A 16,050-nucleotide genomic window follows, 5' to 3' on the forward strand; every position below is an offset into this window, starting at 1 on the left:
CTCCCTGGTTTTCGGACCTTACTTTGTAAAGCACTTTGAGCTACATCATTTGTATGAAAATGTGCTGTATAAATAAATGTTGTTGTTGTTATTTTAAAAGCTGCCATTTGTTGAATAAATCTATAGCCAGACTGACCAACGGCTACTGTCTACAGAAACCATGAGAACAGAGGAATGTGTTATTTGGGCACAGTTCAAAAATAACGGACGGCTCTGATGGCAACTGCCCATACCTGGCAAGGTTCATAGCAGATTATATGTATATGTAAATATGTCAGTGTTTATAATGACGAGAATCCATCATGGAGCCAGAAGCTGTCTCCATGCTGCTGAACAGTCCTGCTGGATGAACATGTTCTCAGCATTCCCCACGACAAATTGGCTGTGATAACTGTACAGTTCTGTTGGCTTCTCTCTGGCCTGGATATGTATGTATAAATACTATTTTTGGAGAGTGGACATTATCTTTTAAATCAACTTAAATAAGTATGTCTCTTTTTGTACCATATTTCTCTTGTTTGATTACTTCAGCCATGGTTAAAAAGGGATGGGTATGGCTTGAGACTGTTCTGCATTAATAAGGAACACAACCCAAGGGAGCAAGCACCCCCTGATGGATACACTTGCCTGTTATCTTGAGATCGTTTTTACCATTCCCCTTTGTGGTCCATTTACTGACATCTTATTCAAGTTCCTAATATTACAAGAGTAAAGTTGTAGGAAGGATAACTGGCATAGGCTTATAGGTTTTAAAAAAAGAAACAAATTACAATCAATCTTTTCCATTTACAAATATGATAATGAGGGGATAAATATAACAGGAAGTGTTTCAATGTTTAATACTGACTAATGTATGAGTAGTAGTGGCTGAAGGAATTGTGTAAATGATGCATTTTCCCCTCAGGGATTAACAAAGTATATCAAATCAAACCAAATTTGAAATTGACAAGAAGAATAATATACTTACAAAAAAGAAGTAAAAATGCAAAATCATGTGGAAAAATTTTTAACTGTTATATAAATTACGCAGCATGTGTAAAAAAGGAAACATGCTTATAACATGTGGCTTTTATTTCCCTGCTTTCCTCTATCTGTGAATCTAAAATGTAATATAAATGAGATAAATGACTAGCAAATATCATTTCATAAATAAAACTTCAGAAAAAAATCAAACTAAAAATAATACAATTAACTGATAGTATAAAAACACACCAACTTATTATTTTAAGGCATACTTTTCAAACTATTCTTTGATAACGCATGATTTGAAAATTGGAGCCATTGATATAATGAAAGATTTTACTACCAACAAGGTAACATTTTTGAAGACAGGATGCTAGTTTTATTTTTTGCATATTGCCCAATTATGCCTTTTTGTGGGTTTTGGGTCCTAAAAGAATTCAAATATATTAGTATGTTGATTATATCTTTTCTCTGAAAATTTTAAACTTTTAATAATGCAATTTTTTGTATTCACCTCATTGCAATTTTTTGTTGGCACTGCCATTTTGTATGTTTGTTGCTATGGGGTGCAGTTCCTGGAAGTTCCATTGAGTAATATTTCTCACACTGCACTTTAGAAACTAGAGCCACATATTATGTGATGCCCAAGATTTTGGATAAATTCTCAAAGACTTTTGTGTGCGATAGACACATCTGTTTTTCCAGTTATAATCGTTGGCCTAGTCAATAGGCTCATGTTCGTCCTCTGGTCCTTGCAGCCTAGCAAACTTTTCATCTGCTGGCAAAAGAAAAACATCACGGTAAGGGATTTTGTGGATTCATTTACATTACATTTATCTAATTGGTTAACACCTTTATCCAAGGTGATTTACATTTGTGATTTCTTTCTTTTTTGTCCAATTAAAGCACAGGCAGGTGAAGTGATTTGCTCATCATCACACAGTGTCAGTAGAGGAATCTGAACCCACAACCTCAGGGTTTGGGTTTGAAGTGCAAAGCCTTAACCTCTACAACATGCTGCCTGTTTTCAGCAAAAGCTGCCCTTTGCTAATGATGTCTTTAAACAAAATATCACACTTACATTGAGGTCTCTTCTTTCAGACAAGGTAGCCAGCATAGTTAGAAAGTGGGACTCATTTTCATTTTTGCACTTGGCCTTAAGTACAATGTGTGATTAATTGTTGTAATCTCAAAGACCACACATATATAAAAAAATATTTTAGCACTTCTAAATGTTAACCTGTAAGCTAATAACTTTAAATACAAGTGCCACCTTTAATTAGTGAAGTGAATATTTATAAGGTTTACTTTATTAAAAGGTTATAAGTTAAAACATACACAAATACCTGTACATAATTTAAATGCACAACTACTTACCGTTTCTTTAGCTATTTCAATACTTTGTAAATGAGTGATTTCTAGGAGATTATATTTCAGACAATCAACCAGGCTGGTTTCAAAAAGTTGTATTAACTTCTTATTGTCAAATGGCATTTTTATCTTTCCCATGTACCTAAATAAAATATGTATATTTATTCAAATTGAACACATAAATAAAATTAATTTGATTTAAATATCAACACATAAAATCTTATAGCTATAACAAAACTGTGAAGTTGAGAATTAGGCAAAATATATTTCAAGGATGGGTCATAATATTGATCTATTTGTCTTCTTTAGCACTTATAAAAGCTTATTAGTTAAATTATTTTATTGCAATAAAATGTATGTGCAGATAATGTAAGCAAAGAAAAAAAACCATGAAATTATAATTTTTGCATGATATGCTAATAGTTTTATTATTTAAAATGCTACCAAGAGTTCATATTTCTGAATTTGTTTTGTTTTGATTTCAAAACATTTTCATTACATATTCTAATCCACTTAACCCAGACCAGGGTTGCAGGAGTCTATTCCTGTTAGCATAGGGTGCCATGCAGGAACAAACCCTGGACAGGGTGCCAATCCATCGCAGGGTGAAAACACATACACACACACACAATACGCACACACCCCAAGGATAGTCACCATTTCATCAAACCTGCATGTCTTTGGACATGGTAGGTGGGGTTTGGGGCGACTGGAGCGCCCAGAGGAAACCCACACAGCCATGTGAAAAACATGCAAACTCCACGCAGGGAGGACTCAGGATATGAACCCTGGTCTTAGTGACAAGCAGAAGCACTACCACTGTGCCACCCACCTGGTTTCTACAGATCAGCTTATATTATAATACAGACTAGCTGTCCCCCGCAGCTCTGCCCACATAGTAGTGAAACAGGACAAACTTTAAAAATCAATTATAAAAAAAAAAAAAAAAGTAATGCTCCAATATCAAATGTTGGCACTGTATCTGATCGTGTTCAGTTCTGACGGGAGAGCGTCCCCCGTATGGGGAGAAAAGCATGTGGCCATGATAATTCTGCCAATCAGCTCCATACTCCTGAGGTCCCGCATCCCCCTTCCCTTGGACTGTAGTCGCTCTCTCAGATTTGCGAGAATAAATCAGTGCAGCAAACAAACTATGAAACTTATTGTGATGATAGAAGTCACAACACCAGAATGCTCAAGCAAATTATAGAAAAAAAACAGATCTAAATCAGTTAAGTAGTTCTTTCGTGAAAAGCGGACAGACATACATACAGACAGATAGACAAATGTTTGCATTTTATATATATATATATATATATATATATATATATATATATATATATATATATATACATTAATATTAGATTATATTAGCTTTGATCAGATTAGTGAGCAGCAGTATGGTTTCATGCCATTAAAGAGCACCACAGGTGCAATGTTTGCTCTGAGGGTGTTGATGGAGAAGTATAGAGAAGGCCAGAAGATTTTGCATTGCGTCTTTGTGGACCTGGAGAAAGCATTTGACAGGGTGCCTTGCGAGGAGTTGTGGTATTGTATGAGGAAGTCGGGAGTGGCAGAGAAGTATGTAAGAGTTGTACAGGATATGTACGAGGGAAGTGTGACCGTGGTGAGGTCTGTGGTAGGAGTGACGGATGCATTCAAGGTGGAGGTGGGATTACATCAGCTCTGAGCCCTTTCTTATTTGCAATGCTGATGGACAGGTTGACAGACAAGAGTAGACAGGAGTCCCTGTGGACTATGATGTTTGCTGATGACATTGTGATCTGTAGCGATAGTAGGGAGCAGGTTGACGAGACCCTGGAGAGGTGGAGATATGCTCTAGAAAGGAGAGGAATGAAGGTCAATAGGAACAAGACAGAATACATGTGTGTAAATGAGAGGAAGGTCAGTGGAATGGTGAGGATACAAGAAGTAGAGTTGGTGAAATACTTGGGATCAACAGTACAGAGTAACAGGGATTGTGGCAGAGAAGTGAAAAAGAGAGTACAGGCAGGGTGGAATGGGTGGAGAAGAGTGTCAGGAGTGATTTGTGACAGATGGATATCAGCAAGAGTGAAAGGGTTATATGGGTTGGAGACGGTGGCACTGACCAGAAAGCAGGAGACAGAGCTGGAGGTAGCAGAGTTAAAGATGCTAAGATTTGCATTGGGTGTGACAAGGATGGATATGATTAGAAATGAGTACATTATATGGTCAGCTCAGGTTGGACGGTTGGGAGACAAAATCAGAGAGGCAAGATTGCATTGGTTTGGACATGTGCAGAGAAGACATGCTGAGTATATTGGGAGAAGGATGCTAAGGATAGAGTGGCCTGGCGGCAATAGGAAATGAGGAAGGCCTAAGAGAAGGTTTATGGATGTGGTGAGAGAGGACATGCAGGTGATGGGTGTAACAGAACAAGATACAGAGGACAGAAAGATATGGAAGAAGATGACCCACTGTGGCAACCCCTAACGGGAGCAGCCGAAAGAAGAAGATATATATATATTAATATATTATTATTTATTAAAATGATTTTCTCATTTTATTATGAATTTTTTATATCTGGGGAGGATAGAAGATCAGACTCCATGTCAAGGTACTTTCTTTTCTCATATTGTCATCCAATTATTTAACCTCCACAGCTACAGCATTTACTATATTTAAGCAGTTTAAGTCCAGTGAATAACCTTAAATGGTACAAAGATAAGTAGTAAGCTGTCAATGGAAAAAAAAGTTTAGGTTACCAAAAATTGAAAAGTAATGTAATTTTCAGAAATATACAAATTATATTTAAAATGTAAAGCTTTTCTGCAACAATGAAAGGTAATTGAAGTAGATACAAACAGTTCCTATAGTGGTCTCAGCTTTTACTGTTTAGTTACAAACCTATAATGCTGACCCTATTCCAGCCGATACCACTATAAGTCACAAAGCTTTTGGTGATGTATTTGATCTGGATAGCAGGACAACCGTAGACCGCCCTCGGAGCTTTCTTGATTGCCTATGTTCAGTGAGAAAGGTATGCAAGATGAGGTATGCAAGGCCAGTGAGAGGCCTTCTCAAAATGAGTAACATTTGCAAATGTGCATAACAATTGATGCAACATCTCACTGGATCAGGAGGTGGTGAGATGTTTGCATGGTTGAATCTAAATGGCTCTCATTTCATTGGCAGAGGGAAATCTGTAATTTTAATTCTCACTGTCTGCTTAAGACATCAAAATATTCTTCGACATTGTGCAAAGCATGAAGTGCTTTATTGCATCAAGTCAAGTCAAGTTGGGAAGCACGCACTGGTACAGTGCGCTGCCACACCCACTACACGATGAAACAACTCAGGATCCCAGTTTGCAACTCCCCAGGCAGACACACAGTCCAGTTTCACCCTCTGGAAATGACCCTGTATATGCTGCAGCCAGGTGTTACGTGGGCAGCCCCTTGGCCTGGTCCAGCCACTCGTGTCCCCAAAAATGAGGATCTTACGAGCCAGATCACCCTCGGGGAAACGCGCCACATGGGCGTAGTGCCGAAACTGACACTCCCTCACAATGCAGGCAATGTGCCTCATTCGGGACTCCATGAGCAACCGCTCATTCAACACAAAGTCAAACCAACGGTAACCAAAGATTTTCCGGAGAGACGCAGTGCCAAAGGAGTCCAGTCTTCATTTCAGGTCACTAGATAGCATCCATGTCTCGCAACTATATAGCAAGACAGGAAGCACCAGGACTCTAAAGACTTGGACCTTCGTCCTTTTGCATAGATATCGGGAGCACCACAGCGACCTTTCCAGCGACCTCATGACCCCCCATGCTCTCCAAATCCGTCTACTGACTTCATAGGAAGAGTCACCAGAAACATGAATGTCACTGCCAAGGTAAGTAAACCTCTCAACAAGGTCAACACTCTCTCCGTAAACAGACACACTGCTGATGGCTATACCCAAGAGGTCAATAAAGGCCTGGATCTTGGTTTTTATCCTGGACACTCGCAAGCCCAGACACTCAGACTCCTCACTCAGTCTCTCAAGCGCCGCAATCAGAGCCTCCATTGACTCAGCGAAGATCACAGCATCATCAGCAAAGTCAAGATCCACGAATCTTTCTTCACTAACAGATGCCCCACAGCCGCTGGACCCAATGACCTTGCCAAACACCCAGTCCATACAAGCATTGAACAGAGTAGGTGCAAGAACACACTCCTGGCGAACCCCAGAATCAACTGGGAAAAACGCAGAGGTCCTGCCTCCACTCTACACAGCACTCACAGTACCAGTGTACAGGCCGGCCATGATATACAGCAACCTCAAGGGGATCCTGCAAACCCTCAGGATGTCCCACAGGGCTAGCTCGATCAACTGAGTTGAACGCTTTGTGAAAATCAACAAAGGCTGCAAAGAAACTCTGGCGATATTTGTGTTTGCGCTCCATGAGAACCCTCAGTGCCAGGATGCGGTCAATGGTAGACTTCTTAGGCGTAAAACCAGACTGTTGCGGTCGCTGGTAGGTGAGCAAGTGATCATGGATCCTATTATGGACAACCTTAGTAAGGACCTTACCCGGCACCGAGAGCAGTGTTATCCCCCTGTAGTTGCTGCAATCCAAGCAATCAACCTTCCCTTTCCAGATAGGAACAACAAGTTCCGTTTTCCAGTCAGCTGGGATGATGCCAGTCTCCCAAATGGAAGCAAAGATTGCTTGCAATACCAGGAGGACAGCCTTAACACCAGCCTGGAGAAGTTCACCCCGGATACCACAGATCCCTGCATCCTTTCCCCCCCTCAGCTGGTTCACCACCTGTGCAATCTCAGTGAGATTGGGTGGTTCACAGCTAATTGGAGGATCAGCCTCAAGAACCGTGTGCCCAGCGATATCCAACGTCCTAGCCGGAGGATCAGCTTTGAACAACTGCTCAAAGTAGCCAGCCCAGTGGGTCACAACTGCAGTGTCATCTGTAAGGACCGTTCCATCAGCTGCCCTGACTGCGACTCTCTGAGAAACAGATTCAGATGTGCGTAATGCTTCAGTTCCTCTGTAAGCAGGATGTGGGTCGCTAGACCACAGATGGTGTGTCACTTTCTCCCGGATTCCTCTAACAAACGCCTCTTTATCTGCCCTCAGAGCACCTCACAGCCATCCTTCTCAGTTCCCGGTACAGACCAGAGTTACCATTGAGCCATGCGTTGAGACTCTTCTCGATGATATCCAGGGTGCCCTGCGAGATGAAACACCTCCTTCTGGGAACACCGGTAACACCAACACAACCCTCAGCAACCTTCAGGGTCTTGTCACAGAAGGTCTCCCACATCACATTAGGCTCGGCAATCGTACCCAAATCTGAAATTTCCTCACACAAACTGCATGCAAACTCATTAGAAACAGCCTGGTCTTGGAGTCTGGCCAAGTCCAGGCTCATTTTCCTAGTAGGTGGTAACCTACTGGACCTAAGCTGGATCCTAAGAGTAGCAACAAGTCTGTGGTCAGAATTCACAAACTGGGCACTTCTGTAGACCCTGCAGTTTTGCAAGAGCCTCCAGTGTCTGCCCACAAGGATGTGATCGATCTCCTTCACCGCACCACCAGTTTTAGAGTACCAAGTCCAACTTCCAGGGAAATCATGGGGGTTGGTGGCAGGATTGGCACTCCAGCCACCGTAAAAAAAACTTTCTCAAACCTCTGAGACTACAGAAAGGACTCCTTTTTGTTCTCCGCGGGAGTAACTCTGCTGCAGCCGCCCATAGGAAGGCTGCTCGCATCACGAAGGGGATGGGGGAAAAGCCCTCGGGAGCCCCATACCTGGAAGAGTCAAAACCGTTGGAGAGCTAATAGGGTCAGGTCTGTTGGGGATTGGAACTGGTGTGTTGCTGAGGTGTTGGCCACTGCACGGCAGCACTTGGGTTCCAATTTGAGGCAGCCCATACGGGTGGGCGCATGAAACGTCTTGTCTCTCCGGCAAGATGATCATCTTCCTCTGCTGTCGGAGGAGCTGCGTAAACTCTCTGAGGTGCGCAGACCGGGGACTGGCCAGATCTCTTTAGGTGGATACATCTTTTATTGGTCTGGTCGGTCTGATGGCTGTTATACTCGGGGAGTAGCTGTTGCTGTAGCGGATTGGCTTCTTCCAATGGTGTTCGATGTCACTCCTTTCAACAAGCGTATTATGGGACTCAGATTACGGCACTCCCTGGGTGCCTTGTCTGTTGTCTCAGTGTATGATCCTACCGCGGTGAGTGATATCTTGGCAAGGAAGACATTTTATTCGCAGCTTCGCTCGGTAGTTGATGGGTGCCCACGAGGTGACACTCCTCTGGTCATGAGTGACTTCAATGCAACCACTGGCACTGACAGGACTGGCTTTGAGGATTGTCTCAGTCCCCATGGGTCTGGGGACCATGGCGAAAGTGGCTCCATGTTCCTTGACTTTGCAAAAGGTCAGGGGCTGCGAATCGCTGAACCCTGGTTCCAGCACCCTGAACCACATCGTTGGACTTTCATATGATATCAAAATTTAGCACAAAACAGAGAGGCAGTTAGTCTCTATACCCACATAGTAAAGGCATTTACTAATATTTAACAATCATGCATCCTGAAATGTGGTCACCTCTGTACAGTATATCATCTGACCAGATGAAGTTTGGCATCAACAGAGTGGGTGATATGTTTACTAATTCTGGCCTTGAATCATTCCAAAATAATCTGTTTCACCTTGGCATTTCTTCCACTTCCTTTTCCTACAGGGATCCCACTCACAGATCCTCTAACCATTCATTTTATTTTCTCTGTTCTTTGCCGAATAACTCCTCTATGAAAATCCTCCCCTCCTTATTCAGTGATCCTTTATACACAAATATTTGCAGGATATCATTTTCATAAATGCTGGACATTCTATAAGGAAACTTAATGATTAGTTTGCACAGTTTAAATAAGTGCATATGTAAGCGTAGAAAACTACACTTAATTGGTTTTTAGTGTTAGCACCAGCATGGAAAGAATACCATGTCTAGAAAATAACAATTTTTAAACATTGAGTATGTAAGACAAAAATGTGTTTGAAATTGCCTGTCTGTTTAACTGGGATATCCCGGCAATTGTACGAGCACTTTCAAATTAGAAAATGAGATCATATATAACATTTAACTTTGTGTTTTGCTCTCTAATAACGGTTTACATATAAGAAGTCTTGCTTCTTATACTTTGGACTTTTAACATGTTTAGCTAGTTTGGGAATTTACATAATACTTAATTCAGATGTCTGTTTCTGGAGTAAAACATTTTTTCTAAAGATGATTGGTAAAAATTTAAATACATTCAAATGAAATATGTTAATGAACCTATCTGACAAAAGGAAGTGCTTTGCAGGATTTCTTCAGTCCGCCATGCTGTATTCACAAGCGCATACGGGGACTCCACGTGCAGGTGGAAATAAGGAAGTCCTTGTCTGAATTTCATATATACTATATATATATATATATATATATATATATATATATATATATATATATATATATATATATATATATAAAACAATGTCTCGAGACTCTACTTTATTTACTAAGTGTTTTTCAAAACAGAGTGAAAAGGACAATCAGAAAAATGGACCAACAATTGATACTATAGTGAGCAAAAAAAAAAACAACTCTCAAAATGCAAAATGTGAAGTAAAATTCAAATTCAAAGCCTGAACTTCAAAAACATAAGCTAAAAGTCTTTTTCCCTATAGTATTATCAATGTTGATTTAAAATGATAAAATATAAAAATGCAGTACAAAACAGCAGTGCCCTTAAAAATAAATTAATAACCATTAACAAATTGGTAAAAGACGTCAAAAAGTTTAAAAAATAACAGAAATTGACAAATCATAAGATCGTCCTAGATCCCCTTTGTCCCTTTTGTTTTTCCAGCATGTTTATGTGCATTTGTTGTCCTCCTGTTCTACCTTTCTATTTTAAAACACACCACTATACACTCATCTTCTTGGACAAAGTAGCTTTTAAATTTCTCTGTGCTTCTAGACAGAAGACTCCTAAGCGAACTACCTTGAAGGCCTATCTGTGATCTTTCTACAACTATTTGCTTTACAAATAAATAGAGCATATACTGATTCCATTCCAAACTGGGATTCCAAACTGGGATCCCTTTGTAGTATTTCTTTATAGTTGTTGGATACTGTTTGGGTTTGTTACTTCCTACATATTGACATTTCACGCTGTTACATATTGTGTTTAACAATGGATAATAAATGTCTTCATCATTGTATTTATGTTATAGCCTATACACCATGCATCATAGTTGCACTCTGCCAATCCGGGGTGAATAAATTAATTGTACATACAGTATATATACACAAGGCAAACTTTTTTCTCAAGGTATCATTTTATGTGATGTAGTTGCAATTAAATTCGAATACAGCACATGGATTTTTGTCAATAGTGTCTCCAGCATGGCCCATAGTTTTTGAAAATCAGATGGTGGTGCACCCTGCTGTAAATAGCTTGCTCTATTTCATTGCACACATAAATTAGTTAAAATCTGATAACTAACTAAGGCCTCTATACAGACTGAATTCACTACTATAATTTTTTAACCCTTTCAAGAATTTCCTCCTTAATGCTAGTTAGCTTCACTTTCAAGTATACCTTAGCATTAGGTTTTGGTATTCTGGTTTTGGCCTCCTTTCTGTATTTTTTTACCTTCAATTTCATTTTGTCCATTTTTGATCCTGTTGCTCCATCTGTTTACTGTAGCAAATTCTCCCCTACTGCAAAAACTGCCAAATTCAATTTCTCAGTTTCTCATTTTTTAAAATTTGTTCAGTGGACTTTTAAGATTTTTATTTGAGTACCCCTGTTTTATGCACTGTCAAGTCCTAAGAACAAAGAAATGGAAAACGTATAAAGGAAAACTTAGTTACTGGAGTCATTCACCCTTCCATCAGTTCTATTAGGATTGTTTTTTTTCCATCAAAGAGCAAAGCAATGGCTCTCTGTCCACATATTCATTATACTGATGTAAAGAAAACTAATGTAAACTACCCTCTCCCTTTGATCTTGTTTCTTCTAAATCAAACACATAACTTGAAAATATTCACAAATCTTGTATATACATAGCATTTACAATTTTTATCAAGGAATGAAAAAAATTGTTTAACATCTAGCCTGTGCATCATGAATACAGAATTTGATAATGACATGCGCACTTTTTAGTTACTGGGCGATGCCATTTTTGAGATATTCTAGGAACATTTTTATTAGTGCACATTTATAATATGCTCATATTTGCCCAATATTGAGACATAGGCAATATGTGAGACATTGAAATAATTTGTATTTCAATTTGGAGAAGTATGAATTCAACCAATTATTGGTTCTGGTTTTACTTACTCCAGTTTTCCAAAAGGGACTAAATATGAACACTAAAAAAGTTCATATTAATTCAAAGTTCAAAGTTCTATTAATTACTGGCCAGCACATAATTGTATAATAGATATTCAGCGTTTTTTTCATTCTGCAAACTACAACAGAGTGCTTTATCAAGAATTCTAGCATTATTATTTCTGCAATAACCGATTTGACAAAGAAATCCCAGATAAAAAGTTTTATAGATTAAAGAAGTTCAAAAGGTCCTTAATAAATTTAAGGTTTTATCCATCTCTGTGCCTATATTGCAACAAGCCAATTTTTCCTTATAATCTGAACTTGATGTGGATGTGTGCTTTGCTAGGGTAAGTGCTATTTTGTCTTAGCATTTCCCAGATACTAAGAAATTCCACTCATGTGTATTCTTCTCTTAGAAACTCCGTTGAGCAAAACAAACTTGCCAGCAGTTAATTTACCTTTTGATGAATGGATGAACTAGCAAGAAGGTACTGAGTTACGCTTTTTAATTTTCACCCATCCCAAACATTTAATATATATTTAATGCTTCTCAATGCAAGACAAGCTTTATTTTTACTATAGTTTTGTAATTTCTTATCGGCCATGTGATTAGAACATTAAAGCGGATGACACCTCTTGTTAATCTGACCCCAAGGAAATTGAGACAGAACTGGAACTCAAAATTCCCCATGAAAAAAATGTAGAGGAAATGTTTGTTCTTGTCAACTTAAAAGATTTGTTTTTAAAACCTCTAGAAAGTACCCAACCCTCCAACCCCCCCTCCCAACCCCCCTCCCCCCCCCCCCCTCAATTCTAGAAGTGGTCTCAATGGGTTATATTTTCTGCCTGACTCAGCACATGAAAAAGTATATTATATGGGTCATGATTCATTACTTTCTGGACATCAAAGAGTTGTGAGAATGGAAGAAATTGATTTTTTAATGTTTCTGGATATCTTCCTTTAGGCTGAATACTGAAAATTACATCAATGTGTGCAGAAAATGTATTTTAGCAAAATTACAAAATGCTCTCCCAGCAGATCTTCTCTAACAATTGCAGTGAATTAATATACCTTCAATGGATTTTATGACAAATATCTTGGTAGTAGTGGACAGAATCTCTAAAACTGCCTGTTTTGTACGTTTGAAAAAACATTTCTCTGCACAAGTTTTTCAGAAGGAAACAACAATCATACAGGACCCCCCCCCCCCCCCACGAAATTACAAACATCTGTGTAGAAGAAAAATGTAATTTAATACAGTTTTTTGACTTAAAAAACATAATGAATCTGAAAATACATAGTTACAAAGACAATGTCTAGGATGATTTTCAAATGTGCACCTGCAGTACTATCGCTGGATCAATCTCACTGTCGTGCACAATACACCTCACTGAAGCCTGCAGCATGGAGACAGGATTGAATGTCTGGGGTCCTTGATGGCTTGATGTTGGTGATGTGCAATCACAGTCTTAGCCATTCTCACAGCTTATGCTGCGTTCACATGTTATAGTTAAGTCAACTTGTCATGTATATTGCTCATGTGTCTTCTTGCATTATTTTGAGCATCCTGGCTCCAATAGTTTACTCATTTACTCAAAAATTGTGAAATAACCATAAAACCAAAAGAAATATAAAAAAAAATTCATCTGAATGTGAAGCTTGCAGTGATAAAGAATAATTAAGCAGCCTTATTAAAGAGTATTTATCTGAAAATTTCATATTAGGGTTTGTTTTGATGACTATCATTGTTTCTATCATTGTTGCATCTATTTACATAGATATATTTTTGGATTTTTAGAGCAAAAATAGGAATAAATTATTTGGTGCCAGGGAAGACATAAAACGTTTGTCCATTTAAATTAATGGTAATTACGTGTTCATGTTATGAATTATTTTCCGGAATGGATTTCTGTCACAAAAAGTGAAAGAAACCTGTGCATTGTTTTCCCAAATCCACTGTTTCCCATTTTTAGCAAAGCTCGTATTTAAAATTGGGAATAAGACTAAATTTAAATTCTTGTTATCATCCAGAAGCTAATAAGTGGGTATACATGTGAATTTCCCCTTGGGATTAATAAAGTATCTATCTATCTACAGACTAACATATTTTTCTTGGGCTCATGTTCATGCTCTCAAACTTCTTTGGCAGTTTTATTTGAGACAACAATGATGGATGGATTAAAAGCCAGAAGTCTGTATAACCATCAGCATCAAGTGACTCCGTGAGAACCCTAACTACAAAGAGGACTATTTCATTTATGTTAGGTAGAATGCCCAAAGGGGACTGGGCGGTCTCGTGGCCTGGAACCCCTACAGATTTTATTTTTTTCTCCAACCTTCTGGAGTTTTTTTTTGTTTTTTCTGTCCACCCTGGCCATCGGACCTTACTCCTTTTTATGTTAACTAAGGTTGTCTTATTTTAATTTCTTATTTGTCTTTTATTCTTCTTTTCTTCATTATGTAAAGCACTTTGAGCTACTTTTTGTATGAAAATGTGCTATATAAATAAATGTTGTTGTTGTTGAGAACCTCCTCACATGATGGTAGCTTTCACTGTGCCTTAGTTGTGGGCGCACTTTCAGGAAGCAGCATTGTATATGTGAATGCAACCATTAACGAAGACTCTCAGCCTCACTGGAAACTGGAGACTGAACCCAAAATTGAACAATACAGTGAATAATCCATTCAACTCTGTCAAAGACTTTTTCTGCATCCAATGACAGCAAAATCTCTATATTTCATGTTTCTTTAATCTCAACTGTAACTGGCTTTCATGCTATAACTGAATGTTTTCTGCATTACCAACATTCTGCTCTAAATCACCCAAAATTACCCAAAGTAGAGTTATTTTTGTGTATGCCTTAACCCATCTTTGGGACAGGTTGCTACCAGATGGTTACAGGAAGCTGTGTTGCTATTGTGTCATATGGTAACAGTATTTACGCAGGTGGAGTGCCTCCTAAAATTGTGTAAATTTCTGGAAAAACAAAAATGAAATTCTTGTGAGTATTTCTCTTGTTAGTGATTTTTTCCCATTGATGAAACTCTGCATTTTCTTTTTGACTATTATTTTTGTTAGCATTTCTAATTTGTCTGTTGGTAAACTCCAACTACCTGGTTATGACCCATGCTCTGAAATTAGTAAGACAGTGCAACCATGAACCTGAACACTTAAACCTGAAGGAAGAACTGAGCTACCTGGAAGACCATTTCAGAAGGAGCAATCCAACTTAATAAAAGGATAAGGGACCACGTGTCTGTCCGTGTCCTCATCCATTTGTTATATCTCTGTCGTTCCAATAGATGGTGTATCATAAACATTAGCACTGCTTTACAAATCCACTACCAAAGGGCCTATAACAGAGACATATCCATTGCATTGTGAACTGCAAATGATAATGCTGAGGTCTGTGGTGATTATTTAGACTTCAACCTGTCTTAGATGGGTAGCACATTTAGTCTTTTTCATAATTGTCTATTGAGGGAAGTTAGAGTTGACTCCAAGTCTTTCATTGAACAGCATGTTTTGAAAGTTTTCCTGTATTGGCCCTAGAGCAGGTGAAATGCATGGGAACTCACAGTAAACACATTTAAGCTACTCTCTCCTCATAATACAAAACTCAAGGAATGATTGTTAAACTCCTACGTTTTACAGACAAGGGCTTCTGCATTGAAAGCCTTAAGTATGGCTACTAAAATTGCCTGTAACAGATTTCATTTAAGACTCTGTCCTAATTTCCTGCCTACCACAACATATGAAAAAGAAAGCAATCAACATTATTATCCAAAGATTTAGCATGCAACCTTTCTTTTTAAGTCCCACACACCTGAAAATTTCCTTGAATCATGCTTGACATGTCTGTGTTATACTGTCTAGAGGCTGATCTCAATGTTGCAGATTTGTTTGTCTCACCAGAGATTCTACCTTTGTTAAGAGGCTCTACCTAAGTTAAGGAGGTTTCCTGTTCTTTTTATTATTGACTTCTTTATTACTTAATGATTTTCTTCTTTTTTTATGTGTATGTCAGTTGTAGGAGACTTTATTTCCTCTTTATCATTAGCTATCATGATGGATTGCACATGTTAGTTTGATAGTAGACAGATGTCTCAATGTCCTGTTTTTCCATGATGTCAGGTTTTCACAGGACTGGATTCCAGCTCTTTCTGATGTGTCTAGAAGTTTCATCTTATCTCTTCTAATGAAACTGACATCAAACATTTACAAAAACCTGTACTATGAAAAACGATTTAGGAAGGTGGCACATAAATATTACTGAATTATAGAATCCTCCTTGGTGCCCAAACATATCTGTGGGACTGTTATTTTGATGAACCAGAA

At 38.5% G+C, this 16,050-nt stretch overlaps 1 protein-coding gene across 3 annotated transcripts in view; it reads right to left on the reverse strand.

The window, feature by feature from the left end:
- LOC114652763 (uncharacterized) overlaps positions 1-16,050 on the reverse strand; it is a 363,527-nt gene that overhangs the window by 10,239 nt on the left and 337,238 nt on the right. For all 3 annotated transcript variants that reach the window (XM_051927768.1, XM_051927767.1, XM_051927766.1), the window contains one exon: positions 2,341-2,476. In XM_051927768.1, the coding sequence (XP_051783728.1) occupies positions 2,341-2,476 (136 nt within the window). The remainder of the gene's footprint in view (positions 1-2,340; positions 2,477-16,050) is intronic.

The sequence above is a fragment of the Erpetoichthys calabaricus genome, chromosome 5 (assembly GCF_900747795.2).
Source record: "Erpetoichthys calabaricus chromosome 5, fErpCal1.3, whole genome shotgun sequence".
Lineage (NCBI taxonomy): Eukaryota > Metazoa > Chordata > Cladistia > Polypteriformes > Polypteridae > Erpetoichthys > Erpetoichthys calabaricus.